This window comes from Lepus europaeus, chromosome 5 (genome assembly GCF_033115175.1).
Source record: "Lepus europaeus isolate LE1 chromosome 5, mLepTim1.pri, whole genome shotgun sequence".
Taxonomy (NCBI): domain Eukaryota; kingdom Metazoa; phylum Chordata; class Mammalia; order Lagomorpha; family Leporidae; genus Lepus; species Lepus europaeus.
The window spans coordinates 101726870-101739747 of NC_084831.1; the positions used below are offsets into that span (position 1 = coordinate 101726870).

Sequence of the window (12878 nt, forward strand, 5' to 3'; positions counted from 1 at the left end):
TTATTCAAAATTCTTTCAAGTATGACTTTATGATTTATTTAGTTGAAAGGGTGTGTATATGTGTGTGTATATGTGTGTGTGTGTGAGAGAGAGAGAGAGAGAGACAGAGAGACAGAGAGACAGAGAGGAAGAGAATGAGATCTTCCATCCACTGGCTTACTCCCCAAATGACCACAATGGCCAGAGCTGGGCCAAGCTAAAGCCAGGAACCAGAAACTTAATCCAGGTCTCCAACATGGGTGGTAGAGGCCCCCAAACTAGGACCATTATCCATTGCTTTCCCAGGTATATTAGAAGGGAGCTGGATTGGAACAGAGTAGCTAGGACTTGAATGGGTACCCATATGGAATGCAGGCATCGTTCACCACAGCTTAACCCAGTGTACCACGTTAGCCCTTCAAGTATGACTTTATCATTTCTTCAACTACAATTCTCTTGTCTACTGCCCTGTGATGAGGAAAAGCACATTTGTTCCATTGCTTCCATTATCAGGATTGTCAATTCTAATTCCAGCTTGCTTTGTGCTATATAACAGAAAGTAGCATTTCTATGACTAAATAATTTCTTACCAATAAACATCATGAAAGTAGTACATATGACATCAACTACTAGGCTTAGACCTACAGGGTTAACCTTGTTTCCTAATCATTGAATCCACTGTAATATATATATATATGTATATATATATATATATTTTTTTTTAATTTGGAACAAACCATACCCTAAGTTGACTCAGTATAACAAACAACTCCAACGCAAGCATTCTCTTTGTGTTAATCTCTACACTACCCATACAAGCTAGACACACCACGCTGATCTTCACTGCCAGGTTAAAACCCACTAGTTGCACTATTATTATGTTCATTTCTTTAAAAAGGAAAAAATTCATAGATCAAGGCTCTACTATAAAGTCTCACTGAAATAAACCCTAACTTAACTGAATAATTTTGTTTGCATTTAGTTTAAACCAGAGTAATGCTTTTATGTTAGTACAAATTTGGTTGTCTATCATTCATTCTTCTAGTCCTGTGAATTTTCCTTCCTTATAAGCATGTTCAAGAATGCCAGAAAAGTGTCAAATAAATATGAAATATAACCAGAAAAAAAGGAAAGAGGTGATCCCCACTAGGCAATAACAAAACAAGAACACTATTTAATATTTACTAATGCTTTGTCATGCATGAAATGCTTTCGGATGTTTCTGGATCAAACAGGCTACTAAGAGACTGCACTCCATGACAGCTGTGATTTTTCTGAGCACTGTCCCGTGTCCTACTTCCTTTTATTGCTGCCAGTAGAGCTCTCCATACTGACTTAACTGCCAATTTTGAAAGGTTATAGACAATACATTAGATTCAGGGAGGGTTGAGCTGGCTTCAACTTGGGAGATTAATGTGAATAGGTCAGCACCACAGGACTCAGCTGAGCCCAGGAGCAAAGGATTGCGTCAGCATGGATCACAACACCCGAAAACAACTTCTTCATATTAAAAACTGGTCATGTAAGCCTTTCCAGGAGAAAGAATAAAAACCTGTTTCCACAGAAAATAATTTCTCAGAAAAACCCAATAATGTGTAAGGGCAAACACAGACACGGTCTGTGGACTAATATTTCAATCATTATGCCATTCAGGCTATCAGTTTCCAAGCAGGCTCTGGACACCCAGAAGATACCACAGTCAAAATGTCATACCCACAAACAGCTCACCTAGAAAGGCTCGTCCCCTGGCCAACTCGGCACTGTGACAGACTTTGTGTGTACCTCACAGTTTTCCTTACAATGCACTCCAGGGAGGAAATTTCAGAATAAATATCAGGCACAAATGGCATTCTGCTGGAAAGAAAATGCTTCAAGAGCACAAAAAGCATCACTGATTAAAGCCGTTCCTTGTTGATGTAGTTGCCTACTGAGTAGAGAAAAGCTTCCCTCATTGCAGCTACTGGCCTGGATTCACTGTCCTTTCCAATAACGCACATAATAAAACTTAATGAAACCAGAGACCTCAAGTCACAGAGAATCAGCATTGTGGACACACAGAGAAATGTAAGGAAGTAGGTAGGCTTTGAGCACCTCAGTCTCCATGGAATTTGAGCCAAGCTTTGCCTATACCTCTTCGGTGCAAGGAGGCCCCAAACAGTATATGACTTGTATATTTTTCTTACACACATGGTTGAAATCAATGCTACCTAAAAGAGTCTAAGAAATGTGAAAATGACCCAACCTTCTGGGTTCCATAGGTTTGATCCCAAGCATCAAGTCAGACTGCCAGGAGGACACATACACAGAAGTCCCAGCATCAGACGTCTACAAAATGCCTTAGAAAATCATAATCTTATTTTTGAAGGCTAATATAGAAAAGAAATAATTACATATAATACCAACTTCAAGAATTTTGAAAAATCTAATGCAGCCAGCAGAGAATGTGAATTTCTCTGTGTCTCCTACTAGGACTCCACACTACACAGCTTCTTCTTATGATACTAGAAGAAGTCTCTCCCCTAAGATCTCTTGAAATATTTTGTCAGACAGTAAGAACTCCACAACTCATTAAATATTTGTTTCTTTTCAGGTCTTGGTTGTCAGAAGCATAAACATAAAATTTTAAATTTACAGAGAAGATGTTTGGCCTAAAGGTTAAACCACTGGCTGGGACACCCACATCCCACTATTGTAGTAGCCTGGGTTTATGTACCAATTCCACTTCTGATTTCGGCTAAGGCACACTCTGGGAGGCAGTAGTGATGGCCCAAGTAGCTGAGTCCTTGAAAGCCATGTTGACAACCAAGATTGGGTTCCCTGCTCCTGAATTTGGCCTGGCCCAGCCCCAACATTTGCAGGAATTTGGGAAGTGAACCAATGAGAGAATGGGAGTCTACTTTGTGTCTCTTCTGCCTCCCAGATATAGAAAAATTTCATACATACAAAAAAATGTGGTTGTCAATTATGTGTCAGGCATTGTGGTAGGACAGATTATGCAACAACAGGATCTTTGCCTTCCTGCTATCTATAGCCTATTGGGAAACAGACATTAAATAAACAGATAGATGGACCTAATGGTAATCCCATCAGTCCATCAACCCAGGCAGTTCACCCTGGAACTGTAAAGGTACACATGAAGCAACCAAACTATCCAAAGAACTAATTTTAATCAGACAAAACAAAACAAAACAAAAACTTCATTGATCAGCAGACTTACATGCATTTTTTGGTATGTATACTGTATTTTAATAAAATCTTTTTAAAAAAAGTAACTTTAGGGTGCCAGTGTGGCACAGTGGGTTAAGCCATTGTTTGTGATGTTGGCATCTTGATTCAGAGTGCCAGTTCCAGTCCTAGTCCCTCTGCTTCTGATTCAGGTACCTGCTAATGCACCTGGTAAGGCAGTGGAAGATGACTCAAGTAGCTGGGCTCCTGTGTCCACTTTGGGAGACTGGGACGGAGTTCCAAATTCCTAGTTTAGGCCTGGCCCAGCCCTAGTCATTGTGGATATCTGGAGAGTATACCAACAGATAGAAGCTCCATCTCTTCCTTATCTCCCTTCCCCAATCCCAACATTTTAATTAATAATTATTTTAATTGAATTAATTAATAAAAAAGTAATTCCCCTTCATTAAGTATCTCAAGAATATAAAAGGGAATACAACCCAGAGTCCACACACACACATCTCAAAAGACCCTTGCTTCCTTCCCAAATGTCAGATCCCAGCGCTCTTCCACAGCCTCCAGCACATTGAAACCCACAAGTTTCTTTCTATGCACAGGCACAGGAGGCTTTCTTTTACCATATTCCCAGCTCTGACCATGTAGCTCAGTTGAGTTTCTCCCTAATATGCAATAATCTTTCATCTTTAGGAGAAGAAAAGATGGGTAAAACAGAGCATGGTACTGATGGAGGGAAGCCTGCAATGCTACTCTCAGAGTAATGGGGCAGGGAAGGGACAAAATAAAGCAGGGCCTTCTTCAGTCCTGGTAGAATTTTGATATCATACAAAGTACAATAAATAGCCAACAAAGCATTGAAAGTAGGGAAGAACATGAACAGATCGCTCTGGGTGTTTTGTGGAGACTGGACAAGGTAGCAGGAGAAAGGGTATGTGGAAGCAAATTCGAGACACAGAAGGCTTAACAGGGGGAGGGGCAAATGGTCAGATTCAATCTGAAGACTGTTGAGACAGGGAACCTGTGGCAGGAGAGTACTGTGCCAAGGGCAACTCTTGGGCCTCCACCTACTGATACTTCAGTAAATGAGGAGGGAAGAAGAGATGATTTTGACAGAAATATCAAGACTTCAGTCTTAAAATTTAATCCATTATACATTAAGTAAACATTATTAAATTTAGAAATAGTATTTAAATTCAATTGCAAAAGCTCCCTCATTGTTAAATGCCCAGGGCTTCCAGTAGCGTCTGGCAACAAGGCAAGAGCTCGATAAATATTTGCAGAATGAACAAAATTTCCTTTGGTAATTACCTCTCTGGTATTCAGAATATCTGAGCAATATCTTTGGATTAAAACAAATTATGTTTGATGAAACATAATTCTATTTTCAAAATGTGAAAAATATGCTTATTGTTTTTGTCACACGAACAACAGAAAGTAAATTTCAAGAAAATGTTCTTGCCTAGTGGGGCTGAGTTTGAAGATGATGCTTGGAAACACTGTTCTATTTGACCTCTGATTACTTAAAGTTTTCTTTTTTAATTCCACGGCATCTCTACTCTTAATTGTGAGTGACTTCAAATTCCTCCTGGAAGTAGATGGAGAATAAATTAGAAAGATTCACTGTCCTTCAGATTAACTGCAATTTGTGGGGCTTGGTGGCTCGACGCTTGCCGCCACTCACCCCTTCCCATTCTGGCAGCTAGCTCCCTTTCTGAGGTTGTGGGTGGGTACACAGAGCTCAGGGCTGCCGCTTCCACCCTGTGACTAGTAAGACAATACAGCCTGGCTCCAACCTTCCCCGGCGCTGGAATTTCCAACACCCCATCCTCATTCTCTTCTCCCGGATAGCATTCGCCTTAGTGTTTAACTGGTAACTATCCTAGGTTGATATTTCAGCAAACAGGATGACTTCTGTACTATTCTACTAGGCTAACCCATTTCTTATTACTTGATCCATCCAGCACTGTGATTAGCATACAATACACAGTCATGAAATCTTAAACCGCAGCATAATAAAGCTGTATGCACTGACAAAGGGGCTTTTCTGTTCAAAGGAGGAAATGTGAATGCTTAGAATCTCAAAAATTGAGTCAGGTCGGTCAGCAGAAACTCCACATAAGAGAACTTTTCATTTCTCTTCAATGAACTCTGAGAGGCTGCTTCTGAAACTAGCACTCTCTACCATAGGCAATGCTTTATCTTCCTCTCCTCGTTTACCTTTCTTTCTCTAACCCTCCTTTTAAGAAGCTGTCCTGATATATTATTTCAATTCTTCATCTCATATTTTACCTAGTTTTGACTTATTTCTGGGATGCTATTCACAGTAGTAAAACAAACAGAAAGCCCTCACTCTGGTTGTAGACAGCAAGATCTGCATCCTCATAGACAAGAAAATCCCCATGAACTGAGATCCTCAATTCTGTTGGAAATGATACAACAACTTTATACAACCCCGAGCTGAAATGCTCCTGTGACTGCCAGTTTCCTGAGTTATAAAAGGGTACACCAAGGTTTATCAAGTTAAATCTAACAGAATTCATAAAACACACTGGTTAGAAGGGATATGGGGAAAACATATCCATGGTTTCCCATCAAAATTTTGAACACTGCTACAGGACCTGCATCCACATTTTACAACATTATTCTGAAAACCAGTTTACCCCAATAAAATATTTGCCATCCTATTTCACAGATGAGTAAATGCAATTGTGAGAGACAGTGACCAAAAGCCCTTTGGGAATAAATAAAACTCAGCAACACATATCAATCATCCTCTTAAAGATTTAAACATATTCTTCAGAGTAGGGTCCCCAGAACGACAGCCCTGGAACATTATTTGGCTCAACAATCACTGCGGGACCTCAAGAATAACCAGTCCTCCTGCCACTTCTCATGGGAAAAAAAAAAGGAGAAAAAAAATCCTTCTTCCCACCCTCTCCAAGTGGGTCACTGCTGCTTTTCTTTGTTGAGCCCTTCCTGGAGAGGTTTGCCAAGTTCAGATGGGGTACACTGCATATTTTAAATGCTGGACATGGCAATGGCCAAAGAAGGTCAGAGAACATGACTGCTGAGCAAGGATGGGATGCGCTGGGAGAAGACAGAGAGGCTGAGATGTAGGTCACCTCTGGGGAGATGATTTGTGTTCACCAGATACTTACTGTTTATTGGTGCTCATGCTTTTCTTTGGTCTTTGTTTTGAAGTTCTAAAGTAAGAGTGGTATTTTATGTGCCTTACAGGTGATTCACAATTATTTTAAATAAAGATGATCCAATCACACTATAAACAGAATTGCCATCTTCTGTAAATAGTTCTGGCAAACATTTCATCATTCTCAAAAATATCAACTCCCTTGATTTCCCAGCATCCTCTCTGCCAATGCCTCCATTTCCATCTCAGAGTTCCTTAAAACTGAAGTCCAGAGTGCCTGAAAACTAAGGGACTGTTGTAAATGCTAAAGACACACGGAAGGGGCTGTCCTATGGCACTACACAAGGCTTGCAGTTTTTCACGTATTTTCATGAATGCTGCAGGTTTTATTAGCTTTCTTTTATTCTCCATGACTTATAAAGTAAGCACTAGAACTTTAGATAATGGCTAAAACAGAAAAAAAAAAATGAATCATAGGCAAAATCTTAAGCTTTAGGATTTACCTAGGTTATTCTATTTTTCTGAGCACAAGACAGGCAAGAGCTGTCTTACAAAGCTGAGAAAGAATATCAGGGCTTTTCTGCATAATGAGCTTCAAAAAGAGAAGAGGAAATAATGGAATAGTCTGATGCCTGATTAAAATCTTGATTTTTATTTTATCATACATGGCATAATCCCCGCTTATAGAAGAGCTCAACGTCAAGTCTGAGCAATTCTCCAAAAAGGTTTCCATCCTCTCGTGAGCTGCATGGACAGTCAATGGAACCCTTAAATACAAAGCCCACTTCTAATGTTTTACCATGTTGTTGAGATGCTTGGGAAATAATCACAGATTAAGAATCCTGGGTTCCCACTGTGCTGCAATCATCCTCACTGTGGTAAAACAATTGCAATCCATCTGTGTTCCTGAATGTAGACACCTGGAAGGCAGTGACTATTATCTGCCTATAACGACCCATTCCTTCCTTCTTTCAGTTAGAGAACGTCAATTCTTAACCAGGTACTAATGCGACATCTAGATTATATTTCCCACCCTCCTCTGTCAGGTGTGGCTACATGCCTAAGTTCTAGAAAGTACTATATAGCAGAAGTTTGAAGTATTTCTGCAAAGGATCCTTAAAAGTGAGGGATTACCATCTGCTACCTGGAATGGAAATTTTATAGCTGGAGTTCCAATAACTATCTTAGACCACAAGGTAACCAGACTTGAGGGTAGAAGCTAAATGCTGACAGTGGCAAAATAAGAAGACATAAGCCCAAGTTCCTCATGCTCTGGAAGCCACCCTACCATGCCCCATCTACCAACTCCAGATCCTTTTATGCAAAAGAACTACATATAAGCATCTATCTCATCAAGTCTCTTAAACCCAGGGATTGGCTATTTGATTTCCAAAAACTGAAGAAAACAGTAACTGATATGTCTATTATACAGTGAGAGGAGGATGACTGCTCTGGGCTGAGAAATTCAGCTTTCCTCCTCTGCAGAAATTCCTCCACCCATCAGAAAATATCAGACTACCAATCCTCCCCACAGGAGCCAAGGCTTGTGATCAGCTGTGCCTTTGCACATTACTACTAACCTCAGCATGCTACCACTCCAATTGCAGCTGCTCAACCCCAGGTGCCTCACTGAAAAAAGAATACTAGCTTTATGATGTAGCTGACTGTCAGTCAGAAACTGGACAGAGCACCTTTATCACTTGTGCCCCAAACCACACGGATCCCCACAGTATAGTCAAAGGCACTAATGTATGAAACTACTAACCTCTAATAATTATTGTAATCAACACCAATAAATCACAAAGACCACCACGGAATACGATGCTCTCTGGTTTTATAAGTATCCATAAATGGATTAGGATCCTAAACACATATGTAGTAATGATAGCAATAACAGTAGGTATTGCTTTATGGTTCAATACCATATGATTGTTATTGTAGCATTTGACTGTAAATAGTACAAAATGATGCCAAATACTTCCTGGAATTTTGAATAATTATTGCCCTTAATTTACAGATGAGGAAACTGAAGCTCCGGCAGGGGTGGGGGACATCTGGCCTGTGGGCTGTGTAAGGTCTACAAAACCATTTGGCCTGGCCCTTCTGAGGCAAACACAGGCAGGACTCAAGATTTAATAAACCTGCAGCAGGCTAATTTTTAAGCTGAACATTTTATATGGCCCACGAATGATGTTACAAATATCCAAATGGCCCTTGGCAGAAAAAAGGTTCCCCACCCCTGCATAGGTTAAACAGCTAAGGCCATGTAGTCAGATCATGGCAGTAATTACAGCAGAACCAAGAATTGTCTATAAGCCTAAAAATATTTTGGCTATACAATCCTGCCTTTCAAAATATTAAATAAAACAATCATATCAGAATGTTTATCTTCCTCCCCTCAGAATTACAATAAATCACTGTAATCCTACCTCAATTTTTTTATTACATAAGTACTTCCTAAAACAAAACAAAACAAAATTACAGGATATTTCAGAAAATGGTAAACAATGCTGGAACACAAATGAAATCACAGAAGTGTTTTTCTTTTCAATCTCACTTTTTGTTAACAGTTTCATTTCATAGTTACCTGTATATTTCCACAAGAGTCACTGCACACTTTTTGATCCATAAATACCAAAAATGAAAAGAAACACCCAGAACAATATGCTCTTTGGTAATTACTTGTCTGTATGCCACCCTTTTTGAATCAAGTCTGATTAATTTTCTACTCTTTGTTGAACTTCCTCTTCGATACAAGAACACTAAAAGAAATCAAGTCCTTAAAGCATTCACTGAATACATTAAACAATTTAGCCAAGATTCAAATAGTAAATGATTTTAAAACACAGGGGAGGGATCGATCTATTAAAAATGTGTGCTCATATGTATATTTAGTGTGTGTATATGGGGATATCTGTATTTAATTTAGAGATTGGTATACTAAAACAAAGCAATTCCATTAAAACTTTCACATTATAATAATTATTAATATTTTCTTGAAAGGCTAAAATCTGGTCCTTTTCGTGGTCCTATGAGAAGAAAGTCAAACAGAAGGTTGGAGCTCCCTCTTGCTTCCTTTTGAAGAAATTCACCAAAACTCTTCTAGGAGACAGAAGTTATCCAGCAGACAGCTTGGCAGCACGCGACAGTGTCACATGTTCCACCATCATCTCTATTCAGCAGGGGTGGGGAATGTCTGACCTGCAGGCCCTGTAAGGGCCATGAAATCTTATGGTCTGGCCCTGCCAGGGCAAACGCAGGCAGGACTGGAAATCCCAAAAATCTATCATAGCAGGCTAATTTTTAAGCTGATAATTTTGAATGGCCCATGAGTGATGTTATAAAAACTCAAAGGCCACTGGCAGAAAAAAGTGCCCCACCCCTCATACATGCTACAAACATTAGGCTACATTGATTGTTACTTACTCCTCATGACTGACTTAATAGGAAAAGACACTTTTAAAAGTAGAAATACTCACAAAGCCATTTCAAACTGTTCCAGCCATTTTTTCTTTAAATCTTTTGTTTTGCAATAAAATTCCAACCCATTTTGTCCTTGGGTATGGATGAGGTAGAAGCCATAAGACCACTGTTAAAATTAATATTCTTTGTGTTAATACAAAGCACTTCTTAATAGCATGTTTCCAAATTCAGTAAAACACCACCTTGAGCATCCAAAATCTCCTCATAGCATTATCAAAACAGAAACTGTAAACAGTTAAGTGCATTAATATAATATAGCCAATTTCATCTCTCTAACAACATCTATGCCAAATGTATTTTGCTGCCTTGATCATTAGAATATTTAGAGATAATCAGACAAACTTGGCATTGCCCAGTTACTACTCCACAGGTATGTAACTATTCAATCTCTAGAAACAAAACACTTAGAACAATAAGTCATATCTTGCACTAATGTATTAACACACTTTCCTGGATATTCAAAGTTATGAGTAAATTAGTTATTAGTTTCCCCAGAGTCACCTTTTTATTTTCTTTATCAGTTGTAGGATTGTTGGCTATCTTGTACTGCTGAAGATCTATTATTTCCTTCATTTCATAGTTATCACCTTTCCTTTTACATACAATCACTGCCAAATCAAACAAGAAGATATGCCTGTGAAAGAGAAGAAAGAAGGGAGGGAGGGAGGGAAGGAGAGAGGAGGAGGAGGGGCAGGGGGAAGCGGGTGGGGGACAGGGGGAAGGAGGGAGAGGGAAAGAGAGAGAAAAAAAGGGATTTAGGAAAACCAACCAAACTTTTTTCCTTTGCATTAAAGGCAAGAAGGCAAGAGGCAGTGTTGACGTTGGAAGGAACGCAAGCTCTGACACCATCAGAGCTGTCTGTGTCCTGGCACCATCCTCTTCCATGGGAACATCACTGCTCTTCGGTCCCTCATTTTAAAAATGGGCAAAATTGGGGCCGGCACTGTGGCACAGTGGGTTAATCCTCCACCTGCAGCACCAGCATCCCATATGGGTGCCAGTTCTAGTCCTGGCTGCTCCACTTCCGATCCAGCTCTCTGCTATGGCCTGGGAAAGCAGTAGAAGATGGCCAAAGTCCTTGGGCCCCTGCACCTGCATGGGAGACCAGGAAGAAGCACCTGGTTCCTCGCTTCGGATTGGCGCAGTTCTAGCTGTTGCGGCCATCTGGGGAGTGAACCAACTTTCTCTCTGTCTCTCCCTCTCACTGTCTGTAACTCTACCTCTCAAATAAATAAATAAAAATCTTTTTTTAAAAATGGGCAAAATCTAATACAAGCAACGTGCACACTGCAGGATTATTGAAAAGACCAACTGAGATAAGCCATAAAGTTTATTCCTAAGCACTTATTATTTAGTGAAAATGTTAAAACCTTTATAGAATACTATTAATGACTAGATCGACAAACTTCTCCTGAAGTCACTAGGAGCCCACCAGAATGCCTTGAAAGTGTTGTCTGTCCCTCTCACAAAGGTGTCTCACTCCATTCAAATCTCCAGGCCCAGCTGCTGGGCAGGTGTTCTCCTCATCCTCCTTGTACTGGGAAGGAGACTGCCAGTGGAGATCATCTGCTCCGGGCCACACTGCTGGTGAGGAGCAGAGCAGGATTTCTGGGCAGGTCTAAGCTTCCAACCTGTGCCCTCACCCTCTAAGCTGCTCCCCATGAGTTCAGGGACCACCTACAACATGAACTGAATGGTGAATGGACAAACTGTTAAACAGAAGTGACAGCAAAATCTGCATGTTACTACTACTTTTTTCTATAAAAACAACGTTAAGTCGGGCAAAAAAACAAACCTCATAATGCTATCATTAACATCCAAACTTGTGTATTTTCATAAACTCTCAATGATTAATACAAATACTTCTCTTTACACAATGATGATGATAAGTTCACAGAGCTCTAATACTTGCATCTCTTTAGCAAAGTCTGAAGTTTAAGGATATGCAACTCCTGGGAGCTACTGTGGAGACAAGGTAATGATGTAGACGCAAGAGCTGATGCTGCCCCCTGCTGGCTGACCTGTTTTCCAAAGATTCTAAAAAATGGCCAAATAGGCCACAAAAGCATCAGTCTGACAATCACATACAATTAAAGGACTGTAGGCCAACGTCACTAATTCAGGTTCATCCATAAATTTCCCTCCAGAAAAATATCACTACATGCCCTCACTTAGTCTTCTTTAAGACATTTTCTATGAGTTATTTTTAAATGTTTACCAAAAAAAAAAAAAAACTTCATTTTTTATGGTCACTGTATTTATTTTAACCTTAGCTGACTATATATAGTCATATGTATGTATGTGTATATATGTGTGTGTATATGTATATATATATAATTTTCTTAAGAACTTAGAAAAATCAACAAATACCAGAATAGAAATGGTGATATCTAAGGTAGCTCTACCAGAACATTTTAGAAACCCAGTTGTTCTATTCTCTTGTTTTCCCCCCATCTTTTCTCCCTGAGGAATTGTTTTTAAGGTTGTCTCAACCTTCTGACATTAATTACTTAGTCTCAAAATAAATACTGCTCTTCTCACCTTTCTTGTTTTGTATGCTTGTCCAGAGTGGTTATCCGAATTTCACCATCTCCCTGAGGTCGTCCAAAAAGCAAAACTGGTTGGTTCTAAAATATAAAATGTATATGTCTCAGTTTTTCAAGTCATCTAACAAAAAAAAGTATAAGAAATTTGCTTGGGACAACTAAATTACAAATTTTATCATCATTTTAGTTTTCTTTTTTTAACAAACTGAAAAAGCTTAGGTTTGTATATGTATGAGGGTACTTCAAAAGGCTTGCAAGAAAAAATGGATGCAGAAGATTTTCAAGTTTGTGCAGTTTTTTTCATAATATGCACTTTCATGAACTTTCTGAAGACCTTTAGTACGCATGGATTTTTTTAAAAAAATTAAACCAAATACACTTATCTATTAATTCCATTTTACATGAACTAACTGAATTACTCTTGCACTCCCAAAGATTTCTTCTTAATCCCAGGAGGAAGTTAATTTTACTTATAATCTGCAATGAGAAACTAGCTACCAAAACAAACAGGAAGAATCTAAAACCTGAGCATTCTACCA

The 12878-nt window shown here is 39.3% G+C and overlaps 1 protein-coding gene across 1 annotated transcript in view; it reads right to left on the reverse strand.

The window, feature by feature from the left end:
* Positions 1 to 12878, reverse strand: part of VAV3 (vav guanine nucleotide exchange factor 3) — a 415772-nt gene that overhangs the window by 166653 nt on the left and 236241 nt on the right. Inside the window, exons 13-15 of the mRNA XM_062191859.1 lie at positions 12335 to 12420; positions 10295 to 10427; positions 9790 to 9899 (exon numbers count right to left, since the gene is read on the reverse strand). Coding sequence (XP_062047843.1) covers positions 9790 to 9899; positions 10295 to 10427; positions 12335 to 12420 — 329 coding nt within the window. The remainder of the gene's footprint in view (positions 1 to 9789; positions 9900 to 10294; positions 10428 to 12334; positions 12421 to 12878) is intronic.